Source organism: Pinus tabuliformis, chromosome 2_1 (genome assembly GCF_031772625.1).
Source record: "Pinus tabuliformis cultivar Carrire ecotype Pingquan chromosome 2_1, CPIR1, whole genome shotgun sequence".
Taxonomy (NCBI): Eukaryota; Viridiplantae; Streptophyta; class Pinopsida; order Pinales; family Pinaceae; genus Pinus; species Pinus tabuliformis.
Genome location: NC_142299.1, coordinates 46,424,391 through 46,448,333, shown reverse-complemented (window position 1 = coordinate 46,448,333; position 23,943 = coordinate 46,424,391). Strand labels below are relative to the sequence as shown.

General features: G+C 42.9%; 1 protein-coding gene across 1 annotated transcript; it reads right to left on the bottom strand.

Annotated features, from left to right (window-relative positions):
* Window positions 1-22,018: 22,018 nt before the first annotated feature.
* Window positions 22,019-23,687, bottom strand: LOC149198714 (uncharacterized). Its single transcript, XM_089399306.1, has 2 exons — window positions 23,072-23,687; window positions 22,019-22,954 (listed from the first exon to the last, which is right to left on the bottom strand). The coding sequence occupies exons 1-2, from the start codon at window positions 23,628-23,630 to the stop codon at window positions 22,302-22,304; spliced, it is 1,212 nt and encodes a 403-aa protein (XP_089255432.1). The 5' UTR covers window positions 23,631-23,687; the 3' UTR covers window positions 22,019-22,301.
* Between the last annotated feature and the right edge of the window lie 256 nt (window positions 23,688-23,943).

Genomic DNA, 23,943 nt, shown 5'->3' with positions numbered 1-23,943 from the left:
GACTTCTTCGAATGATGAAGGCTCATTTTGAATGATAGTGCGCATGTGTTAAATTTTGGTATGTTCTATGCTTAGAGCAATTTACTTCAATTTTTCATATTAACACAATATCAATTCTAGATTAGCAATCACATCAGCATGATAGTAAAGTGCAGATAGAACATAAACATAAACATCAGAAGACAAGCCAAGACAAGATGACACAAGATGTGGCACTAACCAGGGACAAACCCCAATGTGGGGAAACCCTTGATCAATTCTTCTTATATTCTTCAATAGTTCAGCAGAGAGAGATAGTACAAATACATAAATCTGATATTTATGACAGCAGTAGAAAACCCTTGTCCAGAGAAGTCAATGCTGGTCAAACTAGACAAAATCTTCCATTCAAGTGGCATCAATAGGATGCTCATCAAATTGAGCCAAACATAGTCAAATCTTGATCCAAATCATCTCCCAAAATTATGATGTCTTCTTGTTGCACTAGCTGTCACTACTTCATGAGATATGTCATCAGCACAGTCACCAATCCAGGCCTTCGAGGTGCAGCTCCACCATTGTCATGCTTATAAGTCTGACCTATGCAATCCTTAGAACAATCTTTGCTGTTGGCTATGGCCTACAACCTAGACCATAATATAGTCCTACAAGGAATTGACCCAATTTGAATATGCTGACAGATTTCATCAATGTAATATGGCTGAGATTTTTCAACCTTACAAACAGTCCTCAGAAACAATGTCTACACTGCGCTATCACCATGCTTCATTTATCATGTTGTTACCGAAATTCTAGATTGTCCTTTCAGACTCATTTATGCTGTTAAGTCTTCATCTCATTTGCGGATTGAGGTCCCTCTTTGCTACGGCTAAGGTTCTTCTTGATTGTAGCTAAGGGCCTCTTCAAGGACCTTCCTTAACTATGGTTTAGAGCACCTTTAGCCAACGGATTTGAACCCTCTTTAACTGCGAGTTAGAACCTCCTTTGATAGCATAAAGAAGCCTTAGCTTTGACTGCGGCTAGGGCTTGTTAGACTACAGTTAGGGCTTCTTTAGATCTTGATTAGGCCTCCTCTATACAGTGTATAGGAGCCTCCTTCAACTGTGAATATAGAGCTGCATCTAGACCTTCTTTTGCTGCAGAATAAGGCTAGCAGTTAGGGCACAAGGGACTGCCTATTAGGGCTTCTCCTTCATCTGTGAAGAGACCTCATTCACTGTGGCTAGATCTCCCTCTTTGGACAATGTATGGGGGCTTCTTTAAGCTGCATATAGGTCTCCTCTTTTCTGCATATAGATCTCCTCATAAGGCTGCGGCTAGGTCACATTATGACTGCGGATTTAGGGCCTCATAGATCAATGTCATAGGGTCTCTTCTAGACTTGCGTTTAGGGCATTTTAGGACAGCAGCTTAGGGTCTCTTCTAGACCTGCGTTAAATCCTCTCCTAGCTACATTGTAAAAGCCTCCTTGACTGTGTTAAAGCCTCTCTTCCATGACTATAATTTTGATCTTCATTAGGGCAGTGTAGAGGACTCCTTCATGGCAGTATATAGGGCACTCCCTCTAGATCTCTCTTTCACTAAAACCCAAACAAATGAAGAGAGAGATCACAAGACGTGTGTGTACAAAATTACTTGAGAACCTCTTCTATTTATAATAAAACGTTGAGGACAAGTGGTGGTAATTTGGTTGCTGGCCGACCTTGACGAATTGTCACATAACACAAATAAATTCATATCTCCATGAATACATGTTGGTATCAGATGATCTTTAGATCAATCCTACACCTCTCGACGAGAGGAATCCAAGAAAAATATCAACTGCCATAAATAAGTAGACCCATATGGAGTTTGGCCCTAGTTGCCAATTTTAACACTCCCTTTCACCTAGGGAGAACTCCATCTGTTAATCCATCTGCCAGACTGTACTATCTCTGCCATCAACGCAATGCCCTGCACTGCGCTGCTGAACTATGAAGAAGCAGAGGTGATTGAGAATGTATCATACCATTCTCTACCAACCCGAAGTCAGTCCCATATAAAGAGTGTCTCATACCACTCTTACTGATCCAAAATCAGTTCCAAATGAAGAGAGTGTCTCATACCACTCTTATTGATCCGAAATCAGTTCCAAATAGAGAGAGTGTCTCATACCACTCTTACTGATCCGAAATCAGTTCCAAATGAAGAGAGTGTCTCATACCACTCTTACTGACCCAAAGTCAGTTCCAATTGATCCCAGATCAATATCATCTTAGCATAGAGAGTACGGTACTACACGATGCGTCCATCAGTAGTACTATGGTCCCTATCCTCATTTCTCTGCTCATTGGCCAGATGAGAGGTACTTCCCATGAGTCCCAGACTGCATGGGTAGGATGTCTCAGCAGGAGAAGGATGAACCATTCATTTTGCCTACATGTCGCCATGGGGTATCCCAAGGGAAGGCTGAACCACTCACCTTGTACACAACAAATCACTAGGGGAAGGCTGAAACACTCACCCTATGACTGTGTCTCAACAGGAGAAGGAAGAACCACTCATCCTGCCTACATAGCAAACCACTAGGGGAAGGCTGAACCACTCACCCTGTGGTTGCTTATCGCTCCAAGAAGTACCCCCAAGCTCCCCGGAGCTCCCAAAGCTCAATGTCCATATCATACAAGTCCCTCAGGAGAGGGCCTCTCCACGACTCCTAGTCGTTCTCGGAAAGTCAAGAATTTGACCTTTCCCAGGGGCTTTGTCAGAATGTCGGCGACCTCCACATCAGTCCTAGAGTGATGGAGCCTTCTTGCTCCCTGTTGTACCATATCCCAGATAAAGTGGCACCTGATGTCTATATGCTTGGAGCAATCATAGAACACGGGATTCCTCAATAATCCAATCCCACTCTAGTTGTCACAGAAGATCACGGTGGTATCCAACACGTGTCCAAACAGCTCATTGAAGAGCTTCCATAACCTGACAGCTTCACAAGAGCCCATACTTGTAGCTATATATCCGGACTCAGTAGTGCTCAAAGCAACCGACTTCTGCTTCCTGCTCATCTAGGATATCGAAGCAGAACCCAGAGCGAACCAACACCCAGACGTGCTCTTGCGATCCTCCACACTGCCTGTCCAGTCAGCATCAGAATAATCATGCAGCTTCACATTTTTGGCAGTGTATCTCAATCCATGAGAGATTGTGCCCCAAAGATATCTCGAAAGATTATTGGCACCAATCCAGTGAGGCTCAACTATATATGAGCTCAACATGCTAATTGAAAAACACATATCCGGACGAGAGTTCACCAAGAACATCAATGCTATTATGAGTTGACGAAACTCAGAGGCATTTCCCAAATCAGGTCCGATAGCACTACCGCATAAGTTGTTAAAGTTAGGTTCCATCGGGGTTGTCACGCCCCTACACCTGCGGTAGTCTTCCAACCGCTTGTAGCGAAGTGCGGCACCACCGAACGCTTTCTTTTTAACAATACTAACATTCGTGGACTACGCCTACTCCAACATTAACATACTTAGTTTGTGTTTCGCAACCAAGTAAAAGCATTATCCTTTATACTTTAATGAAGCCCATACTCATTCATTATCCATATGCAATTAACCGAGAACATCAACAATTGCAAACAAGTATAAAGGGAGGGGCAACTCCCTAAAAGTCTGCCCAACAATTTTATTAAGAATATCAGATTACAATACAACAGTGTGTCTTGGCTGAACCAAGTCTCACACTTAACCAATTTTTACAATAAACAGGCCACCTGCCTTTTACAACGTGTCGTGCACCTTTGCATAAGAAGAGGTGCTCACCCGAGCCACCCAACCTTCCTACCAAATCCTGCACGAAACCGTACCCAAGAATCCACTCACGCATGGCACTCTTTGCCAACCATCCACCAAGACAACCTGCACAAACCTTCAAGTCTAATGCGCATGAGGTGTGCGCATTTCCTCACTAAATCTGCGCACTCCTTTTGTCTTATGCGAAGGCTATGAGCGAAAGTCTTGAATGAATGAATGAGCTCTCGCACTCATATGTATATACCTTTCCTACGTGGTTCACATGGGGGTGTCAGCCCTTTGGCCGACCCCACAATACACCCACAAGGCCTTTATTAACAAGTCGGCTTGCTTCCAAACGCAAGCTCCTCCTATCGCATGTATAAACTTGCCCCAACACTTAGTCGTTTTTAGGTGTTGTCCATAACGTCGCATGTTTCGTCGCATATCTGCCCGCACACGGTCGCACGCCCGTTCAGCACGCGCCCGTCGTGCGCCCACTCCCGTGCCCTCGTGCACGCCTTCGCCCGTCGCACCCGCAACCGGAGGTCCTTACATCCTCCTCCACCTGAAATCGTTGTCGTCCTCGACAACATACCATCCCGGTAGCTCTCCACCAAGATCATCATCATCCAGGATGTCGACCTTTCTACACAAGGCAAACATCCTTGCAACATATGTAGAGACTCTTTCTCCACTATGTCCCGGCCTAGTGACCACTGCCACCAAGCTCACCATACCAAAGTATGTATCTCCATAATCCATGCTCAGGTCCATGGAAACTCCATCCATCTCATCTGCAACATGCTGTCCGCGCCCTCGTGCACGCCTTCGCCCGGCGCCTGTCGCACCCGCAACCAGAGGTCCTTACATCCTCCTCCACCTGAAATCATTGTCGTCCTCGACAACATACCATCCCGGTAGCTCTCCACCAAGATCATCATCATCCAGGATGTCGACCTTTCTACACAAGGCAAACATCCTTGCAACATATGTAGAGACTCTTTCTCCACTATGTCCCGGCCTAGTGACCACTGCCACCAAGCTCACCATACCAAAGTATGTATCTCCATAATCCATGCTCAGGTCCATGGAAACTCCATCCATCTCATCTGCAACATGCTGTCCATGTGTGTGTCTCCTCCATATGAAGAGATCATCTCATCAACCCACTCTCGATGTGCCCCATTCAGGTCCATGAAGCCTCTTCATCATCTGCAATGTGCCATCCTCAAGTCTCCATAGAAACAAGTATGCACTTGTCTCATCTATCCATGTGTAAAAAGTAGTTGAGTCTCGGCTCAACCCATGCCCAAGTCAAGGCATCATCATCATCGTAACTTCATCACTTCAAAGTGCCTCATACCGATCCTCTACATCAAGTCACTCTTCCAAGCCATGCCCATACATGTACTTTGAAAGTATGCATCCCATACTGCATCAAAGTCACCTGACCTCAGCTCCTCAATGCATTAGATCCTCTAAGTCCACCGTACATGAAGTCCCTAAAAGTCACAACAATCTCATGTCATCATGAGCTCCATGAGTCATCTCCAACCAACATCTGCCTCAGCTCTCCATGTAGTAGGAATGCTCCATAGTCTGCCCACAACTCCATCCAAGTTCATGGCCTTGTTGTACATAAGTGCACAACCTCTCCATCGACTCCATAAGTAATAAGTCTCCATGTCACATTAGCAATCCACCTGCACAACATTCCTGCCTTGGCACTCTTCCTTGGATGTCCATGACACCTCTACAAGTGCTCCCACATAATGTCCCTGCATAAGACTGCCATGCTCCATGCCTCCAACCTGATGTCCATGACTATGTTGCCCATGTAGTCCAACCAAGTAGACTCATCACAACCATCGGTCATCCTCATCCAAGTCTACAATCTTCGGTCTAGTGAACTCGGTCACTCAACCATATCATCATGTCACGAGTCCCTTCCATCATAGCTCCTCCACCAAAGTGTCCACCAAGACTACCTCTTGGTCTCGGCCATGAGAAGTCCACCCAAGAGTGTGCCCTCCAATATGTCCATGAGTCATGCCGGGCACTTAGCCAATTCTCCATGTGGCTAAAGCATGACCCAATCCTCCACAACGATCATCATGTTCCACCCTTGTCAAGGGCCTTTGTACCTTCTACCATAAGGTCACAAACAACCCCAACAAGTCCTGCAACAATCGACAATCCTTGCTTCTCCATACAAGGTCTCATCATAGACATCCATGGTAAGATCCTCCATAGCATAGGCAAACTGGCTTTGCCCTTCCCTGCATACGGTCCATCTACCAAACGCCCAAATGAAACACAAGTATCAACGGTACTTACATCATCAACATGAGGCTCCTCCATGTGAGTATCCTCATTCATCCATGTCTGCAAACTGCACGATCCTGGTTCAACTTGATCAGCCTCAAGTTCATCCTCCATCGTAATCATGTCTGCAACATCTTCATCTACCACGGCTTCCTCTTCCTTGTTAGCACAATCTGCAACTTCATCTTGCTCTATTGTCCAACCAAGTTGAAGAAGTTCTTCCTCAGCTTCAGCCTTCCTCTTCAAGGCTAGGAGATGCCTCACTTCAAGAGCTAGGCAATCCCACTTCTTTTGGTTCAATTTCTGTCTTATCTTGAGCTCCTTGAGTTCTGCTTCAATCAAGTCTGCTTCCTTTGCAAGTCGAAGAGCTTCCTCTCTATTCTCATCAGAAATCCCTTCCTTAACCAAGGCACGAAGAGCATCCCTTGTTTCAAACAACCTTTTGCCACATTCTACAAATCCTTGTTTTACTCTTTCTGACTCTTCAAGTAGACTCCCTTCGAATTCTTCGAAGGATGCATAACCCAATTTCTGCAAGATAGACATCTTTACCAAGTCACCTGCAACCTGAACCAGCCCTTGTTCCACTTCGTGTGAAACGGTTTCCTTCACCTGCAAGTACCCTTGTTACTGTCACGAGCAACCTTTGCTCACCAGCTCCAACCGAGCTCTGATACCAACTATCAAGTTGTGTATCAGCTTTAAACCTTCACGAGCAAACCTTGCTCTGATACCAACTGTCACGCCCCTACACCTGTGGTAGTCTTCCAAACGCTTGTAGCGAGGTGCGGCACCACCCAACGCTTTCTTTTTAACAATACTAACATTCGTGGACTACGCCTACTCCAACATTAACATACTTAGTTTGTGTTTCGCAACCAAGTAAAAGCATTATCCTTTATACTTTAATGAAGCCCATACTCATTCATTATCCATATGCAATTAACCGAGAACATCAACAATTGCAAACAAGTATAAAGGAGGGGCAACTCCCTAAAAGTCTGCCCAACAATTTTATTAAGAATATCAGATTACAATACAACAGTGTGTCTTGGCCGAACCAAGCCTCACACTTAACCAATTTTTACAATAAACAGGCCACCTGCCTTTTACAACGTGTCGTGCACCTTTGCATAAGAAGAGGTGTTCACCCGAGCCACCTAACTTTCCTACCAAATCCTGCACGAAACCGTACCCAAGAATCCACTCACGCATGGCACTCTTTGCCAACCATCCACCAAGACAACCTGCACAAACCTTCAAGTCTAATGCGCATGAGGTGTGCGCATTTCCTCACTAAATCTGCGCACTCCTTTTGTCTTATGCGAAGGCTATGAGCGAAAGTCTCGAATGAATGAATGAGCTCTCGCACTCATATGTATATACCTTTCCTACGTGGTTCACATGGGGGTGTCAACCCTTTGGCCGACCCCACAATACACCCACAAGGCCTTTATTAACAAGTCGGCTTGCTTCCAAACGCAAGCTCCTCCTATCGCATGTATAAACTTGCCCCAACACTTAGTCGTTTTTAGGTGTTGTCCATAACGTCGCATGTTTCGTCGCATATCCGCCCGCACACTGTCGCATGCCCGTTCAGCACGCGCCCGTCGTGCACGCCTTCGCCCGGCGCCCGTCGCACCCGCAACCGGAGGTCCTTACAGGGGTAGTCACAGGCTTGCAGTCCACCATTCCAAATTTGGAATCCAACTCCCTCTTACTTTTGCAAATGAGAGGGTCTATACCTGTCAGAGTGAGATCGTCCTTATAAAGTACCAGTATGAGAGGTCTATCATCCACAACCTTAAGGCAAAGGTTTGGATTGGCTTCACTCCTAGTGAATCTCAGCTTCATCAGATAGCTATCAATCCTCTCATTCCAAGCTCGGGGTGCTTGCTTTAAATCATAGAGAGCTTTCTTCCACCTGCATACATGAGATTCCCGATCATGAATCTCAAACCCTGTGGGTTGTTCCACATCTGAGGTCTTGCTATTACATGAGGGGAATGGTTCCCTTGTAAGATCTCCTACGGTACATCTCGGGCATGTACCTTCATGCTCTTCTTTGAATTCAGGCATCCCTGTCACCATCCATCTCACATTGGGTAGGGCCTTACAATGAAGATGGGTAGACCTCCAGTGCCATTGAAGAGATGTGTCACATGACATGGTCCCTATTGGACTTCCTACAACTTGATACAAATTTCCAACCCTGAACCCAACAGTAAAAGCATCTTTAAAATTCCTTTTCCAAGCATGTACCTTTCCATCGATGAATGCCACCTTGTAACTTGTGTCTTCCATTGCTAAAATGGGCAGTAGGTTCTTCTTGAGATCAGGTACATAAAGAACTTCTTGGGAGTTACCCTGATCCAATTGAAGAGTAACATTCCCTACACCTTTTACAGGATAGGTGGCATCATCTCCAAAAATAATTTCCAAGTTTGTTTCCTCCTCTATCAGATTAGAGAGCACTTCCTTGTATTTGGTGAAGTGCCTTGAAGCACCACTATCAATAAGCCAATTTCCCAAAGTGTCCGGAGGAGAAGTAGAGGAGAAAGCCGATATAAGATAATACTCCTTTTGCTTATTGTCAACAACATTTGATTCTTCATACCTGGAGTTCCTTGCTTTCTTGGAGGGTCGACCATTTCCTTGATGTCCTGCATTCCTTTTTCCTTTTCCATTGTATCTGTCATTCCTTCGATCATTGAAGATGCTCCTGGAATGATTGAGATCATCATCATGTGATGTGTCCCTTCTATTTGGACATTCCCTCGCATAATGACCAAATTTATTGCAAGCAAGGCATTTGCTTTTCCTTCCACCCTTAGATCTAGACTTTCTATTGAAGTGACCTTTAGGTAGGCCACCAGACGCTTGTCAGAGGAATCTCTGATAATTGACTTCACCCTTAGTGTACTTGATCTTAGGAGTAGTCGGTGCATTTGATGAAGGCTCAGGGATTTTACCCTTCACAAAATTCAGCATTGCTCTTCCAATGTTAGATCTAGAGACATCTTCCATCTGTGATAGTCAGACTTTTCACGGAGCTTGTCTTCAACCGGGAAGAGGGATGAGGAATCCATTGAGCCTTTGACCTTGTGCAACTGTCTTCGGTGATTGCTCTCACTCTTGCTTGGGCTTTGTCTTCATGTTAATTTTAGGTATGTTCTATGCCAGAGCAATTTATTTAAATTTTCACAGTTAGCAATCACATCAGCATTAAAGTAAACTGCAGATAGAACATAAATATAAATCGCAGAAGACAAGCCAAGACAAGAGGACACAAGATGTGGCGCTAGCCAGGGACAAACCCCACAATTTGGGGAAACCCTTGATCAATTCTTCTTTTATGTTCTTCAAAGTTTAGCAGAGAAAGTGAGAGAGATAGTACATTTACAACAGAAGTCAACACTTTGACTTTTGATATCTGCAGAGATTAGTTGAAGACATATTGCTTCAACTGATTCTCTAAGGTGACTCCTTCACCTATCATAGTGCTGCATCTCGTCCATTTGTTGCACCTTACCGTGTAGTACCATTATGCTGCCCATACATCATGTTGCCCATGATTTACATCATGCTGCCCATGATCATTATGCTTCATGTTGCCCATGCATCATGCTGCCCATGATCTCATCTATCATGCTGCCCATTCATCATCATGCAGTCTTATAGATCATGTTGATATACATATATATGATGATTATCTATAATTAACGTGATCCTTGTCACTGTTCTTTGAAACATGATGAGACTGTTGTATGCCAAGGATCTCTTGACCGTCATTGAAATCTATTTCATTATCAGAGTTATGCCAGGACTGTAACTTCTAACATAGTCTTCATAGAGCCGAGAGAATAGATCTATCATGTTGTTCATTGTGCTGCTACAGGTATGCCACCGAGGTTTATATACCAAGACAATATCACTGTTGTTCATTGTGTTAGGGCTGCGTAATAGTGACACCTTCATACTGCGTAAGGTATTCCTTTTGGCATCCCTTTTAACTGCAGCCAGATCTCTTTGACTTGCTGCGAATTTACCCTCATGTATTGTGACTAAGGGCAATCTTAAATGCTACGGTTATGACCTGCATATAAATGATTCCATGGACTGCGTATAAAGAGTCTCCATGATCTGCGTATAAGTGTCCCTCATACCAGCATATTAGAGTTTCTATGACTGCGTTAAGGTGTCATCATTGACTGCGTATCTGCTCCTCTCATTGACTGCGTTAAAGTGTTTCTATGACCAGCGTATAACATCCTTTGAGAACAACGTATATCATCCTTTATGAACAACGTATATGATCCTCTATGAACAACGTATTTGTACAGCATATAAAGGCATCCATTGACTTCGTTTAGGGCTGCTTAGAACAACGTATTAGGGCCTCCATATCTGCGTAGAATCCTCATCATGAACTGTGTATAGGTTTCCATGAACAGCGTAAGAATGTCTTCTCTTACTGCGACTAGGAGACTCCATTACAGGACTGCGTTCAGATGTGTTAGGGCTTCTTGAACAGCGTGTAGGCTAGGGCATCATACTTGGCTTTTCTTATGTGTCTCTCCTTCACCAAAAACCCAAGACGTGGAGAGGAGATCACATAAGGAGTGTGTCCAAATGACTTCAAATCCTCTTCTATTTATACTAAAATGTAGATGATGAATAGGCATGTCTATTGGGCTTTTGAGCCTACTCAAATTGCTAGGTGGCTTGATAATAATTCCATAATCAAAATAGATTCATATCTCCATAAATACTTATCGGAATCAAATGATCTTTAGATCAATCCTACACCTCTCGACGAGAGGGATCCAATAAAAATATTAGTTGCCATAAATACGTTGACCCACATGGAGTTTGGCCCTAGTTTCCAATTTAACACTCCCTCTTAACTAGGGAGAACTCCATCCGCTGATCCATATGTCCGACTGTACTATCTCTGCCATCAGTGCCTTACACTACTCTGCCTAGCTCTGCTCAGCGCTGCTAAGCTTTGTTGGCTCTGCTCAGCTCTGCTGGCTCTGTTCTGCTCCACTGGCTCTGCTAAGCTCTGCTGGCTCCGCTGGCTCTGTTCAGCTCTGCTCTACTTAGCTCTGCTGAACCATGAAGAAGAAGAATTGATCGAGAATGTCTCATACCATTCTCCACTAATCCAAAGTCAGTCTCAGAGTGCGTACCACTGGTCCTAGACCAGTCTCAACCGACCCAAAGTCAATGTCATAGGGGGTACCACTCCTACCACTGGTCCCAGACCAGTATCATTAGTCTCAGAGTGTGTACCACTGGTCCCAGACCAGTCTCAACCGACCCGAAGTCAGCGTCATAGTATGTACCACTCTCACTGGTTCTAGACCAGTCCTACACTGACCTGAAGTCAGTCTCAGAGTATGTACCACTGGTCCCAGACTAGTCTCAACCAACCCAAAGTCAGCGCCATAGTAGGTACAACTCCTACAACTGGTCCCAGACTAGTCCTACACTGACCCGAAATCAGTTTCAGAGTTGTACCACTGGTCCCAGACCAATCTCAACCGACCCGAAGTCAGCGTCATAGTAGGTACAACTCCTACAACTGGTCCCAGACCAATATCATTAATCCCAGATCAATGAAGGTCATCCTAGCATAGGGAGTACGGTAGATACAGCGATGCATCCATCGATACTACTATGGTCCCTATCCTCATTTCCCTGCTCATTGATCAGATGAGAGGTACTTCCCATGAGTCCCAGACTGCATGGGTAGGATGCCTCGATAAGAGAACTAATCAATCCTGTCCTCACAGGAGAATTGATCATCCTACTACACAATCGCCATGGAGAACACATCATCCAGGCCTCACAGGAGAGCTAATCATCCTGCTACATAATTATCATGGAGAACACATCATCCAGACCTCACAGGAGGGCTAATCATCCTGCTACATAATGGTATCCAAACAGCGCACTGAAGAGCTTTTGTAATCAGACTGCCTCTCAGGTAGCCATGCTAGCAGCAATATACTCTGCCTCGGTGATGCTCAAAGCCACCGACTTCTGCTTCCTGCTCAGCCAGGATATCGAAGCAGATCCCAAGGAGAACCAGCACTGAGAAGTGCTCTAGTGATCCTTCACACTGCCTACCCACTCAGCATTTGAAATATTCCAGGCAGTGTATCTCAATCCATGAGAGATTGTGCCCTAAAGATATCTCAGAAGATTCTAGGCACCAATCCAGTGAAGCTCAACCAAATATGAGCTCACCATGCTAATTGCAACACATATGTCCGGACGGAGGTTCTCCAAGAACATCAATGCGAATGAGTTTATGAAACTCAGAGGCATTTCCCAAATTTGGTCCGACATCACTACCATATAACTTCTGAAAGTTAAGATCCTCGAGGTAGTCACAGGCTTGCAGTTTATCTTTCCACATTCGGAATCCAACTCCCTCTGTCTTCTACAAATGAGAGGGTCTGCACCTGTCAGACATAGGTGCCGGTATGAGAGGTCTATCATACACAACCTTCAGATGGTTTGGATCAATTTCATTCCTAGTGAATCTCAGTTTCATCAGACAGCTGTTGATCCTCTCATACTGTGCCCAGGGTGTTTTGCTTCAAGCCATAGAGGGGTTTCTACCACTTGCATACATGAGATTCCTGATCATGAATCTCAAACTCCTCGGGTTGTTCCAAACTTGTGGACCTGTGGCATGAGGGGAATGGTCCCCTTTTAAGATTTTCCTTCATGTACATCTCAGACATGTACCTTCATGCTCTTTTTGAATTCAGGCATCCCTGTCACCATCTGACTCACAGACCTCCGACGCTGTGTCAATGGACATGGTCCACAGTGGACTTCTTGCAACTTGATACAACCCTGAATTCAAAAACATCTGAGAAAAATCTATTTTCAAACACGTACCTTTCCATCGATGAGTGTCGCCCTGAACCTTTGACTTCCATTGCTGAAATGGACACCAGGTTCTTCTTGCGATCAGGTACATAAAAGTGTTTCTGTAAATGAATTGAGTTACCTCCATTCAATCTGGGGGTAACATTCCCTACACCCTTTTCGGGATAGGTGGTATTGGCTCCAAGTATAATCCCATGATTATCTATCCGATGAAGTGCCTGGGGTTCCTTGCTTTCTTTGAAGAGTCGACCATTTCTCCTTGATGAATTGTATTATCTGTTATTCCCTTGACCCTGGTATGATTTGTTTATTTTCATCAAGAGAAGTGTCTCTGCCATTCAGACACTCCTTCGCATAATGGCCGAACTTATTGCAACCAAGGCATCTACCTTTCCTTCCACCCTTAGATCCAAACTTCCCAATGAAGTGATCTTTAGGTAGGCCATCAGAACCTTCCACTGCACCATTCTGATAACATTCTCTGCTTCGACTTCACCGAGGGTGAATTTGAAGAGGGATGAGGAACCCATTGATCCTTTTATCTTGTCCCAACTGTCCTTGGTGATTGCTCTTTCACTCTTGCTTGGGCATTGTCTTCACCTCACCTCTGATATCATGTTAATTTTAGGTATGTTCTATGCGAGAGCAATTTATTTAAATTTTCATAGTTAGCAATCACATCAGCATTAAAGTAAACTGCAAATAGAACATAAATATAAATCGCAGAAGACAAGCCAAGGCAAGAGGACACAAGATGTGGCGCTAGCCAGGGACAAAACCCACAATGTGGGGAAACCCTTGATCAATTCTTCTTTTATGTTCTTCAAAGTTCAGCAGAGAAAGTGAGATAGTACATTTACAATAGAAGTCAACACTTTGACTTTTGATATCTGCAAAGATCAGTTGAAGACATATTGCTTCAATTGATTCTCTAAGGTGACTCCTTCACCTATCATAGTGTTGCATCTCATCCATTCACTGCACCTTACTGTGTAGTACCATTATACTGCCCATACATCATGTTACCCATGATCTACATCATGCTGTCCATACATCATGCTGCCCATGATCTCATACATCATGCTGCCCATGATCATTATGCTTCATGTTGCCCATGCATCATGCTGCCCATGATCTCATCTATCATCCTGCCCATTCATCATCACGCAGTCTCATAGATCACGCTGATATACATATATATGATGATTATCTATAATTAACGTGATCCTTGTCATTGTTCTTTGAAACATGATGAGACTGCCGTATGCCAAGGATCTCTTGACTGTCATTGAAATCTATTTCATTATCAGAGTTATGCCAGGACTGTAACTTCTAACATAGTCTTCATAGAGCCGAGAGAATAGATCTATCATGCTATTCATTGTGCTGCTACAGGTATGCCACTGAGGTTTATATACCAAGACAATATCACTGTTGTTCATTGTGACACAAGATGTGGCACTAACCAGGGACAAACCCCAATGTGGGGAAACCCTTGATCAATTTTTCTTATATTCTTCAATAGTTCAGCAGAGAGAGAGATAGTACAAATACATAAATCTGATATTTATGACAGCAGTAGAAAACCCTTGTCCAGAGAAGTCAATGCTGGTCAAACTAGACAAAATCTTCCATTCAAGTGGCATCAATAGGATGCTCATCAAACTGAGCCAAACATAGTCAAATCTTGATCCAAATCATCTCCCAAAATTCTGATGTCTTCTTGTTGCATTAGCTGTCACTACTTCATGAGATATGTCATCAGCACAGTCACCAATCCAGGCCTTCGAGGTGCAGCTCCACCATTGTCATGCTTATAAGTCTGACCTATGCAATCCTTAGAACAATCTTTGCTGTTGGCTATGGCCTACAGCCTAGACCATAATATAGTCCTACAAGGAATTGACCCAATTTGAATATGCTGACAGATTTCATCAATGTAATATGGTTGAGATTTTTCAACCTTACAAACAGTCCTCAGAAACAGTGTCTACCCTGCGCTGTCGCCATGCTTCATTTATCATGCTGTTACCGAAATTCTAGACTGTCCTTTCAGATTCATTTATGCTGTTAAGTCTTCATCTCATCTACGGATTGAGGTCTCTCTTTGCTATGGCTAAGGTTCTTCTTGGCTGTAGCTAAGGGCCTTCCTTAACTGTGGTTTAGGGCACCTTTAGCCAGTGGATTTGAGCCCTCTTTAACTGCGGGTTAGAACCTCCTTTGACAGCGTAAAGAAGCCTTACCTTTGATTGCGGCTAGGGCTAGTTAGACTGCAGTTAGGTCTTCTTTAGATCTTGATTAGGCCTCCTCTATACAGCATATAGGAGCCTCCTTCAACTGTGAATATAGAGCTGCATCTAGACCTTCTTTTGCTGCAGAATAAGGCCAGCAGTTAGGGCACAAGGGACTGCGTAATAGGGCTTCTTGTTCAGCTGTGAAAAGACCTCATTCACTGCGGCTAGATCTCCCTCTTTGGACAACGTATGGGGGCTTCTTTAAGCTGCATATAGGTCTCCTCTTTTCTGCGTATAGATCTCCTCATAAGGTTGCGGCTAGGTCACATTATGACTGCGGATTTAGGGCCTCATAGATCAGCGTCATAGGGTCTCTTCTAGGCCTGCGTTTAGGGCGTTTTAGGACAGCAGCTTAGGGTCTTTTCTAGACCTGTGTTAAAGCCTCTCCTAGCTACGTTATAGAAGCCTCCTTGACTGCATTAAAGCCTCTCCTCCATGACTATAATTTTGATCTTCATTAGGGCAACGTAGAGGACTCCTTAATGGCAACTTATAGGGCACTCCCTCTAAATCTCTCGTTCACTAAAACCCAAACAAATGAAGAGAGAGATCACAAGAGGTGTCAAAATGACTTGAAAACCTCTTCTATTTATAATAAAACGTTGAGGACAAGTGGGGGTAATTTGGTTGCTGGCTGACCTTGACGAATTGTCACATAACACAAATAAATTCATGTCTCCATGAATACATGTCGGAATCGGATGATCTTTAGATCAATCCTACACCTCTCGACGAGAGGAATCCAAGAAAAATATCAGCGGCCATAAATAAATAGACCCATATGGAGTTTGGCCCTAGTTTCCAATTTTAACATCATGATGGTCAAGTATCCTTGATTTCTGTTCGGCTTCTTGCTTTCACGGAAAGTCCCCCTTGGTGCAATGTGTCTCTCGGCATCTTCGAGAGTTTCCCTAAGCCACGAGGGTCTCCTTTTGGAGGAGGAGGGCTCATGAGGAGTTGGATCAATAGGATCCATAGGTTCATCAACATCAGGTATCGTTTCGTCCTCTTTTGCACCCTGATTTCCGGTGTCAGCTTCTTTGTCCTTCCTTAGGATAGGAAGGTTGTTGATCTTCCTAAGGGCCATATCTTCGTCGATGGTGAAATCAATACTTATCTCTACTTCCTTTTGACCAGCCACATAAATTCTATATCCCTTAGAATTTTCACTATAGCCCACAAAGATTCCTTTCTTCCCAGATGCACCCAATTTGCTTCTTTTCTCTTTTGGCACATGAAAATATACGGGGCTTCCAAAAATTATAAAATGAGACATCGGGTTTCTTACCAGTGAACATTTTTTCGGGAGTCTTGGAGTCCAATGCTTGATGAGGGCATCAGTTTTGAACATTCAACATACACGGCGGTATTTGTAGCTCCAACCCATAGGAACTTCGGAAGGCCTTGATCATGAAGCATGGCACGAACTGCTTCTACAATAGAGCGATTCTTCCTTTCAACCACACCATTCTGCTCAGGAGTGTATGGCGTTGTAGTCTCCCTCTTAATGCTAGCTTCTCTGCAATAATCTTGGAATTCATTGAATTCGTACTTGGTCCCACTATCAGTCCTCAATATCTTTATTTTCTTCTCGGATTGGTTTTCGATCAAGGCTTTGAAGCGTCGAAATCAGGTCAACACTTCATCCTTCTTCTTCAAGAAGTAGATCCAGGTCTTGCGAGAATAGTCATTCGTAAAGGTGAGATAATATAAGTATCCTCCCAAAGAGTTTATGGGCATCATACCAGATATGTCAGAGTGGATCAATTGCAATATATCTGTGGTCTTGCTATTACTTGAGGGGAATGTTCCCCTTGTAAGTTTTCCTTCGGGACGTCCTGGACATACACCTTCATGCTCTACTTTGAACTCGAGCATACCTGTCACCATCTGTCTCACATCAGGTAGGGCCTTATAATGAAGATGCGCAAACCTCTAGTGCCATAGTTCAGATTGTAGAGATGTGTCGCAAGACATGACTCCCAATGGACTTTCTCCAACTTGATACAAAGTGTCAACCCTGAACCCAAGAGTAAAAGCACCTTTAAAATTTTCTTTCCAAACACATACCTTTCCATCAATGAATGCCACCTTGAATCCTTTGTCATCCATGGCTGAAATGGACACCAAGTTCTTCTTGAGATTAGGTACATATAGTACTTCTTGCAAATGAATAGTGTTCACTGTTACCTTGATTCAATTGAACGGTAACATTCCCTACTCCCTTCACAGGATAAGTGGCATCGTTTCCAAGGATGATCTCCAAGTTTGTCTCATTTTCTATCAGATTAGAGAGGGCTTCCTTGTATCCGGTGAAGTGCCTTGAGGCACCACTATCAATCAACCAATTTCCCAAAGTGTCTGGAGGAGAGGCAGTGTAGAGGGCCAATATAAGATAGTACTCTTTTTGCTTATTTTTAACAACATTTGATTCTTCATACTTGGAGTTCCTTGATTTCTTGGAGGGTCGACCATTTCCTTGATGTCCTGCAATCCTTTTTCCTTTACCATTGGACCTGCCATTCCTTTGATCGTTGTTGTTGAAGTTGCCCCTGGAATGATTGTGATCATCATCATGCGATGTGTCCCCTCTATTTGGATACTCCCTTGCATAGTGGCCAAACTTATTGCAAACAAACCACCTGCCCTTCCTTCCTCCCTTAGATCCAGGCTTTCCATGGAAATGACCTTTAGACCCTGCATTATTTCTCCTTTTGGAATTAGCGGAGAACGTAGTGGGGTTGCTTCTATTAGAAGGCATTTCTTGCTCCACCATTCTTGTTTCTTCTTGAATGCATCTCGACATCAATTCTTCAAACCCTGGAATTTGATCATTGTTGAGGACGGTGGTTCTAAATACATACCACTCAGGTGGGAGTCCTCCAAGGGTGGTGAGAGTAAGTTCCCTATCAGGAATGACTTCTCCAATCGAGAGTAGATCATTCTTGATCTCAGTAATCCTCAAGAAATAGGATTGAATATCCTCGTCCTTGCCCTTCTTAATATCCTTCAACTTATTCTTGAGAAATAGAATTTGATTAGCATTACTAACCTTGAACATGTCAACCAACCTGTCGTAGATCTCCTTGGAGGTCTTCAATTCAGAGATGTAGGCCACCAGATGCTTGTCAATGGAATCCCTGATAATCTTCTTTGCTTTGACTTCAGCCCTATTGTACTTGGTCTTCACAGTAGTCGGTGCATTTGAAGGAGGTTCAGGGATTTTACCCTGCACATAGTCCATCACTTCTTTTTCTTCCAAGGTCAAATCAAGAGACATCTTCCATCCATGATAGTCAGATTTATCATGGAGTTTGTCTTCAACCAGGAAGTAGGATGAGGAACCCATTGAACCTTTTGTCCTTGTCCAACTGTCTTTGGTGATTGCTCTTTCACTCTTGCTTGGGCTTTGTCTTCACCTCACCTCTGATACCATGTTAATTTTAGGCAACAATGGTATGTTCTATGCTTTAGAGCAATTTTACTTCAATTTCTTTATTAGCCCAGTATCAATATTCAGATTAGCAATCACATCAACATGATAGTAAAATGCAGATAGAACATAAACATAAACAATAGAAGACAAGCCAAGACAAGAGGACACAAGATGTGGCACCAGCCAGGGACAAAGTTACAAACCCCAATGTGGGTAAACCCTTGATCAATTCTTCTTATAGTCTTCAATAGTTTAGTAGAGAGAGAGAGTACAATTTACAAATTTGATCATTTATAACAACAGCAAAAAAGCCCTAACGAGAAAAGTCAACGTTGGTCAACATGGCAGATTTGACTCTCAGCAAATCGGTCAACTTTAGTCAACTTCAGCCTCCAAATAGCAAGATAAAACAACCCTCAAAACAATGAAATTCAGCCTAGTCAAAGTCTGGTAAAAAAACCCATCTGCAGTCAGCCCTAGCTGCAATTAATGCTGGTCAACAGTGAACGTTTAGCCTTCATTTCTGTGCCTAGAAATGCGGCCTGCCCAAACAGAGATAGCCCTCACAAAAATGTAGTCAAAGAATGTCAACGCACGTTGGTCAACGCTTGGTCAAACTGTCCGGAAATTCGGTGTCCTGAAATTTCGGCCTCTTGAAATTTCGGACGTGTGGAGAGAGAGAGGCCTAGAAATCCGTACCTAATCAATGAGGAGAGAGAGAGGAGTGTGAAGATGAGTGTGTCCAAATGAGGCTAAGTCACCTTCTATTTATATGTAACGTTGAGGATGAATAGACGTCACTGTTGGGCTTCTGAGCCTACATAAGTTTGCTAGCCGACCTTGATAATTTGACCATAATCAAAATAAATTCATAACTTCATTTGTACATGTCAAAATCGGATGATCTTTAGATCAATCCTACACCTCTCGGAGAGAGGAATCCAAAAAAAATATCAATGGTCATAAATAAGATGACCCATGTGGAGTTTGGCCCTAGTTGCCAATTTTAACAACTAGCTTATGTGAAATGGGGCTTGCTACTTTAGGACTGCTTAGCATAACAGATTAAGCTCTTCTTTGCAATAATGGTTGTGGAAAATGAATGAAGCATCAATTGTTAAAGTAGCCGGTTGTATTTGAGAAAAAATATTTTAGCATAAAAGAAAATTATTATGTAATATTGGATCTGAAACCAAAGGCGAAGTTAGAGAGAGCCCTAGTTGGACATCCTTGGTCTTCGAGAATCATGGTCGTTTTTTTTAAAGAAATTTTGTCCCCAATTGATCAGTGTTAAGAGGCAAATCTCCAAAAGGCTTCTGTTAAAGTGTGTGCTCAGTATTTGGCAGTGTTAAAAGTGGACTCAGCCGCATTAAAAAATTAGGCAAGGGAGTGGCCATTGTTTATTTTGAATTGAATATTTACCACAAGTCACAGTCCTGTTACCCACCAAAAGTGGGTGACCCCATAGGAGAGATTTGTGAAAATTCTATTACAGTCACTGCTTATTAATTTTATATCTTTGCAGATTATTTCTCTTCTGAAAATTACTTACGACAAATACTAAATTAAAACACAACTCTAATTTCACAAATAAATAATCAGTGTTATCTCACAAGTTCTCCCTAAAGCAAAGTCCAAGCTTATCAAGGGGAAGAACTATGGACACAAATCGACAAAATTGCCCACTGTGACTGTGGCAATCTTGCCCCTCACTTCTAGGCTAGTTCATCCAACCTAAGGGGGGTTTCCCTATATTAAATTCAATTTTGATTTTGTCGTTGGATATGAGTGATAGAATAACTTAGATTAGATATTAATGCTTCCAAAATAATGAATGTTTGTTCAATGTTTTCATCAACAAGAGGCAATCAAATTAGAGGACGAATAAAATTGTGTTCATTTAACCCCATGACCTCAACATTGCAAGTTATCATAACCATCATCAAATTAAAAAGAATACGTGAACACAAATGATTTATAAAGGTTTCCAATTTGTACAAAGAGATCGTGAATTCACCATGCATGTTTGAAGGGAACTTTTACTGTATCCATTTATTCTTATGAAACAAAATGATGACAAGCTTAAAGGACAAATTTATGAGCTATCGAAAATATTTCAAACAATCTCACATTTAAATGAAGTAAACCACAAGGTTTTTGTTCATGCTCTTTAAGTAATATTTCAAACTTTCTCACATTTAAATGAAATAAACCACAAGGTTTTTGTTCATGCTCTTTAAATGATTTAAAGAAAATTCTATCCAAGCAAATTTATGTAAGTGGATCATTTGTGGATCAACAAACGTGTTATAGAATCAATGATCTACACAATTTTGTTTTAATTCAAGTATCCAATCGCTTGTCATAATAACACCTTTATGATTCATCAATTAGTGACTACAAATGCTTGTTCATTGAAAGAGAAATTGTTTAAACAATTAGAATATCGAGTATCAAATCAATGGCTAATCCATGACCCGATTCACATATCACTGTAGTAATTTAAGGCAACTAGCACTCATGGACCAAAACCATGAGTGCTAGTTGTCTTAAATTGCTACAATGATTGGTCCTTGGAATTCTAATCCCCATCATCACTCTGTATCCTATGTGGATTTGGGGGATTTGGATCCTATGTGGATTTGGGGGATTCGGATCCTATTGGGTATCTTGATGGGGCTTCGTCTGGGGACCTGTGTGGCTGCGGTGTCTTCATTAAGCTTCATCCATCCCATGCCTTTCATTTCTTCTGGTATAGAGGTCCTGGTTGAAATTGCAGGGCAGAGGTGGTGGCCCTGTGGGGGTGATCCAGTGCGCTTCTTGGCTCGCCATCGAGAAGATTTTGATCATTGGTGACTCAAAATTTGTCATCCAGTGGATTCAGAGGAGAAACTCTCTTGAGGTGGCTTCCTTATGCAACTGGATGGAGAATATCAAGTCCCTATTGTCCTCCTTCTCTAATATCTCCTTCCAACATGTTTATTGAGAGCAGAACACAGAGGCAGATGCTCTCTCCAAGTGTGGGGTTTCTCTTCTTCCAGGGTTGATGCATTTTGATCATCTGATCAATGGTTGTTAAAATTGGCAACTAGGCCAAAACTCCATGTGGGTCATCTTATTTATGGCAGCTGATATTTTTCTTGGTTCCCTATCACCGAGAGCAATGTTTTACAAAACGGACTCGGATTCGGACTCGGCCGAGGATCGACTCGGAAACGGAAACGGAAACGGCAATGACTCGGCCGGCTCGATTTCAATGACTCGGTCGTTGTAAAAAATACATTAAATATTTATTTTTTTTATAAAAAAACATAATTTTAAATATTTTAAACATAATTTTAAAGATTTTCATTCAAGTTTCCAAACACACAACATTATAATATACATGGAAGACAACATATGATCAAAGTAGGCTCATGAACCAATCCATTATATCAAAATGGTACGGTGTACCCAATGGCAATAGTAAATACATAGTCAACTGTAGTCTGTCATACATGATCAAAGACTCAAGAGTCAAAACAAAATACAAATAACCAAGGAGGCTAGTAGCTACTGGCTACTGCCAGAGGAGCCAAGATCATCTCGACCAATCTCTGGATCATCATCATCAGAGCCAGACAAGGGGCCCCATGGCTCCTCCTCATCATCATCGTCTCCAACTGCAACTGTAGAAGTGGTGCCAGTACCAGTACCACTAGGCTGTGCAGCAGATGCAAGCTGAGATAGAGTACAAATGCGGCTGCGCTTCTGTCGTGGCTGAGCAGAGGAAGGCGAAGCACCTACAACTGGAGTCCTACTAGCTGGCTGTGAGACTGAGGTTGGTGGATTGGGATCTGCATTCAACTGAACACGCTGCAGTGGATCTCCAACATCAATTTCATCAAGATCCTCATCAGGATCAAACTCTGGTAGACGACTCTCCACTACCCAATCTGATGTTGGATCAATGTCTTCCAACACAATGGGATCTGAATCAGGTCTTTTGTTCAGCAATTGGTTCCGTCTGAGCCGAAGGTTGTATTGGACAAAAACTAGATCATTCAACCGTTTTTGCTCCAAACGGTTTCTCTTCTTTGTGTGAATCCTCTCAAAGACAGACCAATTGCGCTCACACCCAGATGCACTGCAAGTTTGACTCAAAATACGAATTGCAAACCTTTGCAATTCAGGGCACTGGCCACCAAAGGCCTCCCACCATTGTGCTGCAAAAAACATAGGAGTGCAATGAATTATGAGTTAGATGAAGGCTGAAGCTCAACAAAATTACAAATTATATCTAACTTGAAATTGAGAAATTGAAAATTGAAATTTTTGTTTACCTGGCTCATCTGCTTCTCTTGCAATCTTTGCTAGGTTCTTCCCAAAGGTACCTGTTGCATTGCTGAAGGATGTGACCTGCTGATGTATCAGTAGCTGATCAGACTCCGATGGGACCATGCGCTCAATGCAATCAACCAGTCCATCTCTGACCTCCCCCCTCAAAGCTCCTGACTCCTTAGCTTTATAATGATATCGTGGGTTCAAAAAATACCCAGCTGCATGTATAGGGCGATGGAGTTGATTGTTCCATCTTTCATCAATGATTGCCCAAATGGGCCCATACTTTGCCACTCTATCCTTGTATGCTGCCTTTATTTGCTCCTTTGCTTGATCCATAGCCTCATAAATGAAGCCCATAGCCAACCTTTCCCCATCCACCAACCGCAACACCTTAACTAGTGGCTCAGCAACCTTCACAATCTCTGTTGCCTTTCTCCAAAAAGTTTCATCATGGACTTTCCTTCTCAATTCTCTGCCTTCTGGTTTGTTAGACCAACTGCTATTATTCCAATCATCACTGGAAAACATCTTTTGCAAGTTTCTATGTTGGGAAAGCATAGATTGCAATGTCAAAAAATGTGTAGCAAATCTAGTGATGGCAGGCCTAATAATATCCTTGCCTCTAGTGTGTTTCCTCATGATACTCAAAACCAGTGTATGATTGTAGATAATTTTTGTTATGCTTTTGGCATTATCTACAGTGTTTCTGACCCAATCTAATTTCCCAATATCCTCAAGCATGAGGTCTATGCAATGTGCAGCGCATGGGGTCCAAAAGATGGTCTTGTGTTTTTCCTCTAACAGTCTACCAGCAAGAACATAGTTAGAGGCATTGTCTGTGATGATTTGAACAACATTAGCCACCCCCACA

Bases quoted from the DNA above. Each gene is read 5' to 3' on its own strand.
- LOC149198714 (XM_089399306.1), bottom strand. From the start codon at position 23,630: ATGCTTTCCCAACATAGAAACTTGCAAAAGATGTTTTCCAGTGATGAT. The intron at 22,955-23,071 runs GTAAACAAAAAT...TGTTTTTTGCAG, and splicing joins AAGAGAAGCAGATGAGCCAG to CACAATGGTGGGAGGCCTTT.